The sequence below is a fragment of the Sesamum indicum genome, linkage group LG14 (assembly GCF_000512975.1).
Source record: "Sesamum indicum cultivar Zhongzhi No. 13 linkage group LG14, S_indicum_v1.0, whole genome shotgun sequence".
NCBI lineage: Eukaryota > Viridiplantae > Streptophyta > Magnoliopsida > Lamiales > Pedaliaceae > Sesamum > Sesamum indicum.
In genome coordinates, this window is record NC_026158.1 from 1,215,713 (window position 1) to 1,233,245 (window position 17,533).

General features: G+C 34.2%; 2 protein-coding genes across 3 annotated transcripts; one reads left to right on the forward strand and one right to left on the reverse strand.

The window, feature by feature from the left end:
* Nucleotides 8,130-11,763, forward strand: LOC105176692 (reactive Intermediate Deaminase A, chloroplastic). The gene is made up of 6 exons (XM_011099580.2): nt 8,130-8,351; nt 9,783-9,898; nt 10,039-10,083; nt 10,736-10,809; nt 11,030-11,079; nt 11,332-11,763. Exons 1-6 carry the CDS (start codon nt 8,171-8,173, stop codon nt 11,430-11,432), a joined length of 567 nt encoding a protein of 188 aa, XP_011097882.1. The 5' UTR covers nt 8,130-8,170; the 3' UTR covers nt 11,433-11,763.
* LOC105176693 lies at nt 12,108-17,077 on the reverse strand. Of its 2 annotated transcripts, XM_011099582.2 has the most exons (4): nt 16,932-17,073; nt 16,444-16,576; nt 12,600-13,649; nt 12,108-12,504 (listed from the first exon to the last, which is right to left on the reverse strand). In XM_011099582.2, the coding sequence occupies exons 3-4, from the start codon at nt 13,599-13,601 to the stop codon at nt 12,376-12,378; spliced, it is 1,131 nt and encodes a 376-aa protein (XP_011097884.1). In that variant the 5' UTR covers nt 13,602-13,649; nt 16,444-16,576; nt 16,932-17,073; the 3' UTR covers nt 12,108-12,375. The 2 variants fall into 2 exon arrangements, with proteins under 2 accessions (XP_011097884.1, XP_011097883.1); XM_011099581.2 differs by lacking the exon at nt 16,444-16,576 and having other exon boundaries at nt 16,932-17,077.

Here is a 17,533-nt window from a genome sequence, read left to right on the forward strand (position 1 = left end):
GAAACTCGAACTCATGAGTACGGGAGGACTTCGGAAGACGGGCAATTTGGTAATTTTATAACTAAAGGGTAGCTCGAATGTAGCTCTATCATTAACGAGCATTGAACTCTTACCATTTATACGACGGGCATGCATCATTTGATTAACATATGATGATGATATTATCTGTGAGCTAACGACTCACAGTTTATGTGAGTACAAACTTACTAAGCAGCATCACTAGCACAACAGTCCTCCTATGGGGGTGTTTATATCTGAAAATGGTATTGTATTTATTATACATATTCTCCTATTAAACTGCTTAAATTAAGTTGATTAAGTTAAAACCAATAAGCAATTTTTTCACGAATTTCTACAATTTATTGATTGAATTATAAATATTAAGTTTTTCAAAAAATTTAACTTCAACTTCTTTCACGCATAACTTTTTTGGGTGAATAGCAATTTATCCGCATGTGATATTAAAAATGAACACATTACCTCCCTATGAAAAAGATATAGCAATTTATCCTCATGTCTTTTTAAAATGGAGCAATTTACCTCCTTGTACAGGGAGGTAAATAGCTTCATTTTAAAAATCATAGGAGAGTAAATTGTTGTACTTTAAAAAATACAGGAAGGTAAATCGCTATTTATTTTTTCATAAGGGGGTAATTTGCTCATTTGCGACATTACAAGGAGGTTGCTTGCATTTTTCTCTAACTTTTTTTAGTGCTTAACGTACCACTTTCAGTACAACTTATATTTCCACAAAAACAAATATTGTTGCAAGCACTTATTATACAACTCTCGCTATTATTAAATATTCGATTTGAGCGGCAACTACTACCCAACTGATGAATCTATTACGAAAGCATCATTAGAGTGAAGGATCAAACTCGATTTTTATAATCAAGTTATTCATCTACTGTTATAAATGAATTCGTATTTAAATCGATTCGACGTCACAAACTCAGATAAATATAAGTGACATATAAGAGGAAAAAAGGTAGAAAACCAGGTGCGGAGGGCTGGAAACAACTTAACTGTGGGCTGCTGACTCGGAAATTAGTCAGATAAGGGGAAATGGGCATCCATTTTTGGTCGTATTTATTGCGCAATAAAACTGTGTTTGGCGGTTCAATTTTTTGGCTTCTACTGCTTCCCCAGAATAGCTTCTGCTTCTTGATTCCAATTGGGGGGCCTACAAGTTCAGTAGAAGAGTGCTGCTTTTACCAGAATGCACCAGAACTATTTTCTCTTTTTCCCTTAATATTTTGTGTTTTTATTACATCATTAATAAATTAAATTTAAATCTAATTTAATATATTATATTTTCAATTCAACCACGCTATAGAATTGACACATGGACTTAATCTTCCAAATTTTAGTTGTGAGGCATCGACCTTATTAATTGATGAGAAAGTAACTCTTCCTATGACCCTAATAATACATTAGCAATACGAGAGTTATAACCAATATTTGCGAGCTTTATTGTTCAAGCTCTGAAGCTGAGGATGAGTTCGAGGTGTGTCTTAATAATACGAATACGAGGTACATCAAGAGAGAAATGTACGAGATGTGAAGTGTGATATTGCAAGGTGCTGAGAAGAAAGTACGAAATGTAAAAGAAAAACGTACAAGGTACAATGTTATTAGAAATAATTCTTCTTTGAATGTAAATAATTACGACCGTCTGTGGGAACTCAATCGAAGAATGATGAAGAGACGCATGGCCATGGGCTCTTAAATACGACACTCATTGTAACTGGAAGTGACGCTGATCACATAGTAGAGATCAAGAATTGGGCATTCAACAATCTCTCTACTTAGAAAATGAATAGAGGCGTAATCTTATATCATCGACAGAGAAAGAAAGCGACGTGCATATTCTACAAGCGAAAGAAAAACAATACGACCACAGAGGCGTGAAATAGCCTAAAAAGGCAAGAACAGGCTTTGATAGCTCAAAAAGGAAAGACGGCTTAAAACTGCTAAAAATTCAAAAAACAAACTACGGTTGCTAAAAAGGGAATAAAGACAATAAAAAAATCAAAAAATCGACTACGATCGTAAAAAGTAAAAGCAAATTAAGATAGGTAAAAACTAAAAATCGACTATGCTGGCTAAAAGCGGAATAAGACTGTTAAAAACCAAAAGTCGATTACGATTGCAAAAAGTGAAAATGTATTAAAAGCGCTAAAAACCAAAAGTCGACTATGATGCCAAAAAGTAAAAGCAATTTAAGATAGGTAAAAACCAAAAGTCGACTATGTTGGCTAAAAGCAGAATAAGACAGTTAAAAACTAAAAGTCGACTACGATTGCAAAAAGTGAAAATGTATTAAAAGCGCTAAAAACCAAAAGTCGACTATGATGACAAAAAATAAAAGCAAATTAAGACAGCTAAAAACCAAAAGTCGACTATGCTGGCTAAAAGCGGAATAAGATCGTTAAAAACCAAAAGTCGACTGCGATTGCAAAAAGTGAAAACGTATTAAAAGCGCTAAAAACCAAAAGTCGACTATAATGGCAAAAAATAAAAGCAAATTAAGACAACTAAAAATCAAAAGTTGACTATGCTGGCTAAAAGCGAAATAAGACCGTTACAAACCAAAAGTCGACTACGATTGCAAAAAGTGAAAACGTATTAAAAGCGCTAAAAACCAAAAGCCGACTATGCTGGCTTAAAGCAAAATAAGACCGTTAAAACGTATCATGCAATTAACCATTACTTAAACGTATAGTATTCTTTTATTTTTTTTTATGTTGAATTTAATGTTTTATTTGATTTTTTTGCGAAAAAAAGAGAAAAGAATTAGTAATATTTTTCTTTTTTTGAGGAAGTTTTGTTACATTATAAATTTTGATTATTAATTAGATACCATACATTTTTTATCAGAAAAAGTAATAATCCGCATATTGAAAATATTAGAACCCACGATTTTATTGTAAAAGATGAAAATATAAAATTTAAAAATAAAACCAAATGGGTTATTTATTTTTCTTGTTCTCTAATAAATTCAGTATTTAGGCAAGAAAATACTAAAAATAAAACTATTGATCTTTTTTTCACCAAATTAATATAATATAAAATATGCTTAGTTTGTTTTATTCAAATTATTTTTCACCAAATAGTTATTCCCAAGTGAGACGATCCTAAACCTCAAGGAAAAGAAATCCGGTAGCCAATATCTAAATCAATAAGATCGAAACAAAGTGAAGGGAGCAGGTATGGAACACAACCAAAAAAACCTAACTTCTCTTCAAGATGTGTCATGAACTGTTAATCCTTGATTTGATCAAACAATCATAACTGTCAAAAGGATTATTAGGAGCAGATCTTGAAGTTATTTGACTATTTAAATGATACCTAACACAATTTTCATCATTTCAAAGAACCTAAATATGATTCCCATGTTACAATCAGGATTGGAACATAAGTCAAATTATTCGATACTCAATTGAAATCAATCAATAAAAGTCGTTGGAACTCAATTTGTTAAGCATAATAAACCACACTTTTATTATAACGTTTTTATGTTGATTTTAATTTTTATTTGAATTTTTGCCCAAAAAAAAAGGAATTGATAATATATATTTTTTATTTCGAGGAAGTTTGTTACATTATAAATTTTATTATTAATTAATGCGATACTTTTTTTTCATATCAGCCGTCAATGGATGTAATAAATTATAAATAACTAACGACCATTAGCAGAACAGGTAATAATCCGCATATTAGAAATATCATAACCCTTCATAAATTCGGTATTTCACCAAATAATTGTTCCCAAGAGAGACAATCCTCAACCTCAAGGAAAAGAGATCCTCAACATCTTGACTGTCGTATCAGTACTTTTGGAGCTCGTTTACGACATGTATTAAGTGAACTAGATTAGATATCTTCCGCAGTCTGGCCGTTCAAAGTCAACGATCCGGACGTCGTCACTAACCTTGTATGGGTATTTTTAGAATTCATGTTCATGTATTCAACGAATTATGTTATCCTACTCAACTTTTTGTTTGTTGTGAAGTTGCGTAGCCTATAGAATTAACACGAGCACAGATTTTGTCTTTCAAAGTCAAGATTTCGAACATCGTCACTAATTTTTTATTCAGTGAATTATGTTAGATATCCGGCTCAACTTTTTATTTATTGTGAAGTTGCGTGGCATATAAAATTAGCAAAAACTCAGACCTTGTCTTTCAAAATCAACATTTGGGATGTCGTCATTAACTTTTTATCAATACTTTGAGAATTTACGTTCATGTATTCAGTGAATTAGGTCAGATATCCAACTCAACTTTTTATTTGTTGTGAAGTTACATGGCCTATCCAATTAGCACAAACTCAGACCTTATCTTCTAAATTCAACATTCAGAATGTCGTCACTAACTTTTTATCAGTTCTTTTAGAATTTATGCTTTGTATTAAGTGAACGCGGTTAGATATTCGTCTCAACTTTCCATTTGTTCTGAAGTTGCGTGGCCTATAGAAATAAAACAAACTCGTCATAAATCCGAATAATTAAAGAATATAATTCCCGACTATCTAAATCAATAAGATCGAAACACAATGAAGGCCGTCAGTATTAAACACAAAACGAAAAAAACATAATCTCTATGCAAGAGCGGCGTAATTATTTGACCATTTAAATGATACCCAACAAAATTTTCATGATCTCATAGAACCTAAATACAATTCCCACATTAGGGGTGAAAAATAAATCAAATTATCTGATACTCGATTGAAACTGATCAAGAAATATTTATTGTAATTAAATGTAGTCTGACTCTTTTTAGAAACTTAAGTCATAAGGAGAATTAAATAAGACTGTCAACTCAAGCAAATCTTGTTTAATTGGATGGGAAATTAATGACCAATATATAATCATATGATACGCAATCTACATCTCTAGAAAGCGTCATTTTCATGACTTAAATGAAATAACGTTGCTTGCAGGGAATTAAATGCATGCGCGCTCTTCGCAAACGCGATCTACATGCTAATAATTATTATGCTATCCACACTTCTAGCCCTATCGTATCTTTCCCACTCCTTCCATTCCTATCTTTGCCAGTTCATTTATAAACCATCGCAAGTAAGAAAAATATCTACCCATGCTTTATAAATAATTTATTTCTTTTTTTATTATAAAATAATAAGATATTTTGTATTTTTATTTCATATTTACACACTATGTTTATAAAAGCATTTTTTCTAAATATATAGATAATTTGTATATATTAAATAAAATCACGAGATGTAATATTAGTAAATAATAGATTCATTAGCTTAGTTTTGTTCATTAGTGATTAATGTGTGTAAATGAATAAATTTTTTATTAAATTCATAAAGAACGATCGCTATTTATACTAATATATAAGAAAATACATTTTTTACTTATAAACAACGATTTGCAATATTAATATATTAATTATTTTATTGTGTCGGTGATATTTTTAAGAAGTTGTTTTTTTAATGTGATGTGTTGATTTATATATTTTGTTCTTATTTATAATATATTTTAAAGTGTAAAAAATTATTTATTATATGCACACAAAAACGGCGTGTCATGATGGCTAGTAAAGAGTATAAAGCCACCGCACAACCCCCAACATGGTGGTCTGGTGGTCAATTCCTCATTCCAATGTCACGGGTTCGAACTTCACAGAAAATATAGAACTTGCCATTTTATGTAGGGATATATTATAAAACAGGGCAATTGAGCAATGTCTCAATCAATTTTGAACAAAAATATATATATATATATATATTTCTTGGTTGTCAGATTCCTTTAGTTAGATTAAACGTAACGGATTCATTTTGATCTAATTTTTTTATTCATAATATTGAAAATTAAATAAAAGTTAATCATTCTTAAAAGTTTTGTTCTATGTTCGATCAAATCAAATTTGGACAACACTATCATCACATCAAATAAGAGCAGCTTGCTACAATGGCATGCTTTTATACTCTTTTATGCACGTTTCTTTGACATTCTTACATAAACTTCACCTCTCGACTCACCATATACTCGAAATTAATCCCAATTTTGAAAAAACAACGATTTCTTATAAAAATTTAGTAAATACTTTCTTATTGTTTAAAAAATTATGAATATCTTCTGATATTTGATGAAATTATATAATCTTTCGACAAAGAACTGAAAATAATCACATTGCCCTTGCAATTTTTTTTAAAAAATAATTTAAAAATGTTTAACTAGGTGAATCTCCTTCTTGCCCTTCAAGACAATAAAAAAGTTTTCAAAAATTTAAAAAATTAAGTAAAGGTATTTCAATATCAACCAAGAGCAATTTGACCGATTCACTATAAAAAAAAATGGATGAAAACTTGATGAAACGGGCTAGTTGTTGGATGGATATTAAAATCAGAAGGTTTAATGATGAGTGTTTTTAATTATGACAATATTCAGGGGAGCTCGTTATAATTTATCAATAAAATATATCATCTATCACGATATTTTCTTTATGAGGAAACAAAGTATTCTTTTCTTTTTTTTTTTCACATTTCTCCAAAACTTTTCATCAATTTTCATATTTATCCTGATTTTATATGTCAATTCAAGAGAAATTCTAGTCTAGAGTTGGTTCGGTCAAACTTGAATCAATCATACAATAAGTACAATATATTTGTCATGTGATTGGTGTACAGTTAAGGGAAAATGATCAATCACTTAGTAAATGTGATACATTTACTTTATAATTAATTTAATTTAAGCAAATTTGATTCGAATTAGAATTTTTGTATGAGTGGATCAAGTCCAGATATGTTGGTGGTTAAGAGACACCTTTAACATTGACTAGAAATCATCAAGATTGGTATAGAAAGATCTCTATTTTCTTGCATCTTCCATATTCATTCATTCATTAATTAATTTTAAATTTTTAAGTTTTGATACAGGTTCCTTTTTTGTGTGTATTTTTTATCCAACTCAGTATTTGTCACATTTTATTTGAATTTATTATAATTTATTTTATTTTTATAATTATAGTGGCAGATGAATTCAATATATACTTTTTTGTTGAGCCAATAATACACTTGAGTTGGTTTTCTTTTCTTTATTTTTTTGAAATGTGAGACGTCTTTTTATAACAAAATCATGAGGCCCATATAAAGTTAGAGTGGACAATATTTCACGCAATGGAGCAGTGACGAGCCACAAGCATTATCATTTGGAGCCATTTATGGGAATAAAGTCATGTGCATGTCCGGATCCCTCGTCTAAAGGACTACTGATGTAGGCAAACGTCTCACATTGATTGCAGATGAAGAATTTGGGTGGCTTGTAAGCTTTAAGGTCTCCTCTCCTAGTGAGGCGCATTTTCAGAATAAAACTGTAAAATTTTATATAAAATTAGAGTTGACAATACCTCATACAATGATATACAAATTAAGACCGCAAGATATATTACAAAGTATAAAAAATTATTTACAAACAGTATATCACGATGACTCGTAATTGAAAATAAAATGTGTAGCTCTGGATTATTCCTAATCCAAGTTTGAATTTGTGGTGACGGTGGTTGGAGGGTAATTTCAGTAACGGCGTCATGTGCTCTTGACTTGTTTTTCTTTCTTTTTCGTAATTTGGATTTTGGATACCTAACTTGATTTTCTCTAATTCCTAATCAACAAATAGGCCATTGCCCAAACAGGAAATTTCTAGATTGTGTCGTAATCAGATTTGATCACACTTGAATAAATCATATAAATTTGATGTATTGTTTAAGTAAATTATGCATATTATGTATAGAAAATAAATCGATAATTTTAAATCAATCAATATAGTATTACTAGTACGCAATATATTAATATTTACAATCAACCAACAAATTTAAAGTAAACCAAAAAAAAAATACTATTATTAAAAGTAGACTAAATTTCTACATCTGTAGATTTCCAACTCACAACATCTTGACTGTGAGATATCAACTTCATCATATTGTACTTTTTAACTTTTGAAAATGGTGAATATTATTCACCGATTCACGCAAAAAATTGGGTACATATTAATGGGCTTAGGCGAACCTTCAGATGGGCTTTTAATCCAATTTGGTTGGGCTTAGGTGAAGGAACATGTGGCCCATGGAAAGTCAGAGACAAAATAGTGAGCCGGCAAGGTAGTTTCAGTCGCGGAAAGAAAGAAGAGTGAGAAAGACAGATGACGTGGTGCGCCGCCGCGAGGAGTTTCTATATACCTGCAATCGATGTAGGCGCTCTGCGTATTCGGGCGCCATTAGCCGTCGGAGTCGGCTGCTTGTCCTTGGCCGGTGCTAACCTCCGTCGTGCAGCTCGATCACCGGCCTTCGCTTCTGTGAGCATCTCCACTGATGCTTCTGCAGGTGAAACTCACCCATAATCCGCATTTTACAGTTTAAATCCTGCTCTTAATTTTCTTAATGAGTATACAATTTAAGTCCCGCTTAATCATCTTGCTGAGATGTTGATAAGTATGGTAAAAAATCTCTTATTTTTTTATGCACGATTACTTCTACATATGTCTGGGATTTTGCTAAATTCTAAACCGAGCGGCTAAATTTTTTTTTTTTCGGAGTGTTGAGTTAGGCCCCGTGGTGCATTGGACAAAAGGTGTTTGTATTGTTCGCAATTATCGGAGGAAAAGAGTATTTGTTTTGAAATTCGATTAGATTTCCCGCAGAAGGAAGAGTTTGTAAATTTGAGCAACTTGTTTTTTATGAATTTTTACCCATTATTCTACCGTTTCTTCTGACTTAGGGAAATTTGAGTTGATTCAGATGAAATGTCGATTAGAAATTGGTATTTATCAAATTTTAATCAATAATATACGTGGATTTTCTTTGAAGTCATAAATAGGAACTTTGGATTAATGCAATTTACGCTGCTGGGCGAAGTTTGTGTGTGGTATAGTTTAATCATCAAAACTAATTTCACTGACTGGAAAATTAGAGTAAGCTACTTGAAATAAACATAAGTTGTTAATTGGAATACTGTGGGAACTCGGAAGAAAAAGTCATCAATCCCCCATTGAAAGTTGGAAAGCTTTGGGATTACTGTACTTAGTTCAAGTTTAATACTTGGGTTTGGGCCTTAAGTGGAACCTCTAGTCTTTAGAATTGTAAAAGCTACACCACTTTGGTTTGGTTGGCCTAGCTCGTATATATTTTTTAAACAAAATCAATTGAGAAGTTTGGTAAAGTTTTTAATTTATTTTTTTCAAAAAGAATAGACAAATGGTGAAGTTTAGTGTCTGACACATCCCACACGTAGCATTCTGACTGTGCAAAAGGGCAGTTTTGTCTAGTTAGATGTGCAATTAGCGCAACTGTACTAAATGAGAGAGGTCTGTCCTTTTAGTTAGCGTTGAATTGAGGTGCCTGTCTAGTCATCATCACCTTTTAATAAGTCATGCTCTATCAGACGCTACTCTAAACCAATCATAAAAAGGCCCTGCGCATCGATCATTTGTTGCATTTCAGTCTTGTACTTCATTTCATATATATTCAAGTTCTAGAAAAAGAGAGTTGCAAACATATTTTAAGTCCGTTGATTCTTGAGATTTTACAATACTACTATCTCATGAATGTGATTGTCGTATGATAATAGACCATTGCCTTTTAACTGTAAATATTCTCATCTTAAAGAAAAATAATCTAACCATCCTTGATTACATTCTGTCTAAACTGCAGCTTGACTACAATACTTCAGTTTGTTTATATTTTCTGCTTTCTTGATGATAATTTAACTGTGCATTATATTCATGATGCTTGGTATGTGGCTGCTACTGACCCTAGATATAAAGGAAGCTGTACAGACAGACAAGGCGCCTGCAGCATTGGGACCGTATTCTCAAGCTATTAAAGCAAACAATATGCTTTTTGTCTCTGGGGTTCTTGGGCTTATTCCAGAGGTTTGTCACACTAGGAGATCTTCTTATATGATGGAAATTACGCCTTTGAAATGAAAAGTTTACTTACTTTTGTATGTATGCTCCGTACATGTATATACATCTGGATTGTGGATGAGAGCTATTTACCTTGTTAAATGCAGACTGGGAAGTTTGTTTCAGATAGTGTAGAGGATCAAACGGAGCAGGTACACCATCTTTTGAACTCTATCACGGATTCTTTTGGTCAGAGAATTTGTTTTAAAGAAATCTAGCGAGCGTGTATGAATTTGTGGCATGCGTATGCTTGAGCGGACTTGAGTGCATTACACGTGGAGTGAAATCCCACAATATACAGAATTCATAGTGGACTTTACTTTGACATAGTGGAAAGAAGATCAGATTTGTCATTATATAATTCTGAAGCGAAGGGAGACTTTTGGGTTCTCAACAGCAATGATCCAGCTTGCTCTGTTTCTTATAAAGGCCACATAAATCAACTTAATGGGAATATTGCAAATAACATTGTCTGTGAATTGATGAGTTGATCATCATCATTAAATTGTGAACATTGGTAAGTTGGTAACAGATGTTCTGAATTTGCCATGGATAAAGACGCATCTTCTTAGCACCGATGAAAAAGTTTTGTTGATTAATGAGCTAAGAAACTTTCGAGGTAACATAAGCAAGAATTGCCTATTTTGTCTAAATCTTCTGTCTTCGTGATAGTACACTTCGATATCGATGGCTTACAAAGAATAAATGTGTTTTCCTGGATACTTGTATATTGGATATGTTTCTTTCATCTTCTATTGTGAATGATGCTGCCTCACATATTTGAGCCCATGGATGAGCTACTAGGTACTTAAGAATATGGGTGAGATACTTAAAGCAAGTGGTGCCGGCTATTCCTCAGTTGTCAAGACGACAATCATGTGGGTGATCTTGTTGCTCTCTCTCTCTCTCTCTCTCTCTCTCTCTCTCTCTCTCTCTCTCTCTCTCTCTCTCTCTCACACACACACACACACACACACACACACACCATGGGTATGCATATGCAGGCTAGCTTGCATACACAACTAACCTATGATATTTTGTCACTTTTTTTGAACCAGTTCTTGGTTCCACAATTGACATTATGTTTGCCCTTTCCAGGTTGGCTGACCTGAAAGACTTCAAAAAAGTCAATGAGATCTATGCTAAATGTGAGCTCTTGTGATTGAAGTCAACTTGATATTTTAGATTCTGAAACTTATCTTACACCCATTGTTTAGGTGTTTGTTTGACTCGCATTATATAGCTACTGCATTTTGTAGTTCATACTTTAATGATTAATGGAAATAATTATTTTCTAATATAAATTAATAAATTCAAATGAAGGCTTTCGGGAAATCAACAGGTGGCACCTTCTGTGCATAACACTGGAACCTAATACAATTTGACAAAATTGTGTGCAGATTTTCCAGCACCTGCACCGGCTCGTTCCACATACCAGGTAGCAGCACTGCCAATGGACGCAAGGATTGAAATTGAGTGCATAGCCGCACTGCCACAATAGCACCTCTCTGTGTTTGACCAAAATCATCGACTGGAATTGGGGTCTATATTCAACTATTCGAGTTACTCTCTGTTTATTCTGGAAATGTATTTCCGAAATCTAATCCACTTCCCCCGGGCCTGTTACGTGAAACTATTTTTCATCTCTAGTACCAAATCCTGATGAGTAGAAATTGCTGTGTACTCTTTTAGATGGTCCATCTGCATCTTGCAGATCATGAGCTAATAAACAAAACTCATCTGCTGTACCTAGAAACTGTATGTCCGAATAACTGCAATGTGTCTCAGGCACTAAATGAATTTCAATCTAGAGGTTCAGGGCTTGTGAATAATTTCAATCTATGACGTTTGAGAAGCACGTTAAGGCTGAAGGAGTACCAGCCCACATGCGTGTCCGATGCTTTAGTTGCCCCCTTTTCCTAGTCAACAAAATCTGGCGTTGCAATTTTTTTTTAAAATACGTCCATATAGGCACAAAGGAGCCATCCAAAAAAAACTCCCAATTCAAAAGAGGCACGTTAGAGACACATGTTCTTTTTGGACAAGATCTGCAATTTCCGGTGATGGAGGACCACAATTGGGTGGGGGGGGGCCATTCATATTTAACACAATAAGCTCAAAACATACACATTCGAGAGGATCAACAGGAAAGCGAAGACAAAGAAGAGACAGAGGATGAGACTTCCAAATTGTTGATTTAAGATTACAAAATTGTCATGAGGGAGTCTCTAAGATGGATTTGCATCTACAACACAAGAAAAACGGTAATATTTCTCCCAACTCTACAGAAACCGAGCATAGCTAGTTCATCACTTTGAAAATCCTCCTGATTGTGAGAATGATCTGCACCTCAGAAGTGCTGGCTGCTGCTGAGTCAAAATACAAATATGCTATACAAGTTCAAGGAGTTTACTGGCATCAAGTCCACATGTGAGGTATTTCTGTCATGGAACACTCGCTTCATTTCTTGTATTAGTTTCCGGCATTTTTGCTTCATGAAACTCCACTATGGATGCGGTAGGTGGTTGTTCAGCAATTTGCAACTGGTTCTCTTTCATATTTTCCTGTAAAGCCTAAAACAACAGGGATCCAATTTAAGTAGGCATGATAATGACATTTTTAAATCGTGTCAACGTCATGTTTGTATAGCATTGCTGCTTTTTTGTACCTGCAAAAGCTCAGTCATCCTTCCAGGCCCATAACTGAAGAATGGTTTTGAAACAGAGGCAGTTTGGAAGGACTCAGTTGACATGGGCTCATTGGTGTTGTCAGTTTCTGGTTTCGAGATATTACCTGAATCTTCTGTTGAAGATTTCGGTGCTTCCTTACCGTTCTCAGTTTGGACATCTGAAGTTTCCGAAGAGCCAAGGTTGTCAACATCAGTCGATTCTGTTGGCTTGCCTTTTTTAACTTGTCCAACCTCATCGAAAGGTTCACTGTCATTCTGCTCACTTCCCTGTGAAACTTGGTGGCTGGTCTGCTGTTGTGTGCCCAGAAAAATTTGGTTGACAGGTATAGATCGATCTGGTGGTAACATGGATAATGGTTCGACCATATGCACATCTTTGTCCCCAAAAGACATCAGATTGGCCATTCTTGATGCATCTGAAGGCATTTGGTTGGGAGTTGGTACTCCACTCGGGAAATTGACAGGTTGAAGAACAACAGGAACCACAGTGCCTCTCACACCAACTGGGGGAACAGATGGAGATATTTTTGGAGAAGCATACTTGCGTTTCACAGGCACCATAGCAAGTTTCTGGCGACGAGACCATCCTTGTTTTTCAGCAGGGAAATTGACATCATTTCTTCTGATCATTTGAAGATGTGGGGCAACATCATTTTCTGCTGTGACGGGAATAAAATGCCCTGGCTTGAAAACGACACCCCTCAAATTAGTATTGGAGTTTCCAATTCTAACGCTAAGCAAATAACCGGCATCAAATGAAGCCTCCACTACACCAGTTACTGCCTGGCCCACCATAGAGTCCATTCCATCTGTTCTATCAGCTCTCTGGGGTAGGTGTTCTTTCACTCCTTCAAAACCAGGGGGTACACGGGCAGTTCCAGTGCGCTTCAGGCTTGGATCTTTACGTGGACGACCCCGTTTCCGCTTTATTGGATGGGCCGACAGGCCACCGGAGCTCTCCCCATGATAAACTTGATCCATTCAAAGAAATTCAAGGAACTCTAGCAAATTTCATGCAGTCCTTGCCTCCTGTCAGGGAAAGGAGAATCTTTCATTTGTATGTAACTAGGCATGCCAAAAAAATTAAACTCTTCAACTGCACTTTGCTAGTAACTTTTACTCTTGGTATCTCTGTCTTTGGCAGGATTTGGCACAATTCAGAGAGATATATGTAACTCGAAATAAATACACTGAGGAACGGCATATGGAGGATAAACAAAGTCATTGCATCAGAGAGACTCAGGAGAAGCATAATGAAAGCACATTGAGACAGTAGATATCTGCTACTGAAACCTTGTTGTCAGCATGAACAAAATTCATAGCAGTGAATAGTTTATCTTATTCATTCACTATGATTCCATGTACTCATGCAAGAACAACTTTGTTGAATTTTCTTATTTACGAGTACAACTTTCTTCATGTTTTGCACACTAAAACTGAGCTATATATATGGTAAAAACAAACACAGTTTTATATAATAACTGTGTTACACATTTTCCGGGCAACACTGAGTAACAAAAGTTCACAAAAATAAGTTCACTTTCGATCAAAAACTTCACATGAAAATGCTAATGCATCCATCAAATTCTGGAATTTCAGAGCTTTTGAGAAAAAAAGTCAACAAATCACTTTATACAATGATTGTTGCTACAAGTGCATGCTATAAAGTAAAAATGTGAGGTAGAGAAACAGATGAAAAGTTTTGCTCCTGAAGCAAGACCATAAATAACATATTCAAGCATTCATGTTTGATGCATATTTCCTGATGACTTAGTTCTAGTCCATCAATAGGCCCAAAAATTGAAATTAGAGGCATTTATCCTCTTTAAAGATCAAAGCAATGCTTTCTCGCTGTGCACGTGTGTCTGTTTCTCAAATGCGATTAATTATTGCTTATCTCACGATCACTTGTTTTTTAACAACATGAACCGGTCAACACATTTGCAAATTCGGAAAAACATAAGTTGATATCACATCGTGACAAGCTAGTCCAGGGTTAAACAAGACTGCAAAATGCAGGCTTGAGTAACTTTGTAGTGCACTTTCTTTGGATATACTTCATTTAATTGCTTAATTGCTCCTGACATGCTATGTAAATGAGCTATCCCTTTATAATTGAAGATCAGGTTATTTAGGAAACCTATCTTAAACAAGCTCCAAGAAAGCCGGTCTGGTGCAAGCATCGGTGGCATAGTATGTAATAGTATATAACCAAATGACTCAATTCCATGAAAATTAACAGATGAGAAGAGCCAATCAATTTAGGACATGGGAAATAGATGGACATGAAATATCAAGAAAGATAAGGAGAAGCAGCCAAGAAAATAGGAACTGAAACTGATTTCATTCGCTTAAGTTAACTGATAGCATAGACCTTAATTTACTCTATCTTTGGGGCAAAAGAAAATAAACCATACAGCAAGGTGTCAAAATTTAGAAATTTAGGGAACCTCAATCAATAATTACTAAACAAACTGACCAAATTTCAAAGTCTTTCCAGCAACTAGAAACCTTTACAATCTTGAACAAAATTTAGGGCAAACAAATAACAGACACACTGTGTGTGGGGGGGGGGGGGCCAGACATATGCACTAAAATTGGATGTAAAGACGAAAAGCTAAGGGTTGTATACCTTTAAGGAGTACTGATGAGTTGACATTAGAGGGATCCTGACTCTAAGTTTTACGATTGAATAGAGAAAACCATAGCAATTGAACTGAGACTTGACATGGAAGAAACTAGCGAGAACGAGCCAATGTTCCCTTTACAAGAACAAAAATAATGGTCCAGAGAGGACAAAAATATATAGGTGAGAACAAGGACATTTTGATTAAACCTTTCCCTTCTGTCAAGCTGAGAGGAAGCTTTAAATGCCAGAAAACAATCTCTAGTATAAGAGCGTTGAATGTAATTATGGAGACCACAATTCATACAACAAATTCAGGCGACTGGTCACATACATACATATATAAGTTGTTTATTGCTTATACCACACTCGCAAAAGTTAAAAATATTCATGTTGATGTATTATAGTTCCCAGCTACATCATTTCTTGTCCAACAATTAGGTATAGTAATAAGAGTACAAGGTCGACATAACATGACTGTAAGTCATAATTAGTAGATACATTATTCTTATAGATTCTGATAATCTCACTTGAGTTATAGATAAGAACAGAATAATAATTAATTAATTTCTCCATCAGATAAGGTGACCAATTAAATTCAAAATGAGTTGCTAACTTTAGAAGATGAAACAAACAAAACATTTTATTTGAAAATTTTGCTATAGAGGCCTGAATTGATGCTTCCGTTACAGTTTGTTTCTGTTATAATCTGCAAAACAGTAGCCAATGCACCTTCTTTCATCACCATCTGATAAATTACATACTATCTCAATCAGATTTTGGCAATTCGGACTGGTTTTTACCACATAACTCCTAGTGCTCAGAACTGCATGGCCGGTAGGCCACAGTACAAGACTACAGCACCATAAGAGCAGACTATCATTGATCTTGCCATCTGATTATAACCTATAAGCAAAGACTATACAGACACGTAAAAGGGTGAGAAGAACATCAAAATTTATGGTCAAGGATCAACAGAGTAGTGAACAAAACAAGGATGAGCCATTTCTTTTATTATGCTGAAACTCGCATTAGGATGGAAGGCACCCACGCCAACAACGTGTCTTGACTACAGTCACCACCAAGTTCAGCCAAGGCAGCATTGCCATTTACACACTAATAACATGCTAAAACCAAGCCTTATTGCAGGTGAAAAAACATACTTCACAAAAACTGCAGCTTTCGCACCAAATTTACCTCAACTTTTGTCATCATTAGTTAAACCGCCTTGCAATCAATGCAGCCAATATACTATGATGAAGCATCCAGTTGGTACCAACATCAATTTGTCTTGCACTCTTTTGTAACAGATAAGAACAGCACCACCAAACTAGCATCAAATTAATTACATACTCAATTCAAACACCCAAAAAGTAAACAAATAACAAAAACCATTGCTGTATAAATATTACATCAACCAAAATCCATCACTTCTTCCATCATTAATCACAAACTCTTCACAACAAATGTAAATAAAACATGCTCACACAATCCTTGCTAAACCAAAACTTGAATCAAAATTCAAACCCAAAACCCAACAAAAATTGCACCAGAAACCCAAACACAACCAATTGAACACGCTCCCAACAACAAAAGCTTGAGAAAAAAACTGGAAGATAAGTGAATGCGAAACAAAACCCAGAAAATCCCATCATAAAATAGACAAAAATTACATAAGACAGTACCTCTGAGAAGGGGCCGGATACGGAATTTCCTGGGGTAAAACCCTAGAATACTTCGCTGGAAAACGTATTTACAGAAATAGTGAAAAAATAATTTATTCAAGATTTTAGTGGTTAGGCCGACATTAATGATAATTCTCCCATACGCTTATTATTTATTCTTATTACTATATTATTACGAGCGTGGTGAACGATGACTTTGATGATAAAGTGACCTGGCTGTGATGACAGGAATAAAGATGTGCAATCCTAGTTCGGCACGTGTCCGTTTGATGCTATACGTATTTGCCAAGCATACTACACGGTACAGTCCACCGTATCTGATCCCAAAATACTTTAATTTGATCATTTGAAAGTTCAATTCCTTAATTTATACTGCACTAATTAATAAAAGGTTAATGCTATATTTGGTTCCTCAAATTTTTGTTTAAAATTAATTTAGTCTCTTAAGTTCAATTATTTATTTCAATATTTTTAAATTTTAATTTTTGGTTTAGTTTGGTCTCTCTGTCTATTTTTTGACGAAAATATGGTCGGAATTTGATTTTTTTTACAGTAAAATGATTAATTTTAAATTTGATTTTATTAATTTAGCCTCTTAAATT

Coding starts and splice junctions, on each gene's coding strand:
- LOC105176692 (XM_011099580.2), top strand. CDS start 8,171: ATGACGTGGTGCGCCGCCGCGAGGAGTTTCTATATACCTGCAATCGAT. Junction 8,352..9,782: donor CTCCACTGATGCTTCTGCAG/GTGAAACTCACC, acceptor TACTGACCCTAG/ATATAAAGGAAGCTGTACAG. Junction 10,810..11,029: donor GTTGTCAAGACGACAATCAT/GTGGGTGATCTT, acceptor TGCCCTTTCCAG/GTTGGCTGACCTGAAAGACT.
- LOC105176693 (XM_011099581.2), bottom strand. CDS start 13,601: ATGGATCAAGTTTATCATGGGGAGAGCTCCGGTGGCCTGTCGGCCCAT. Junction 12,505..12,599: donor GGATGACTGAGCTTTTGCAG/GTACAAAAAAGC, acceptor CTGTTGTTTTAG/GCTTTACAGGAAAATATGAA.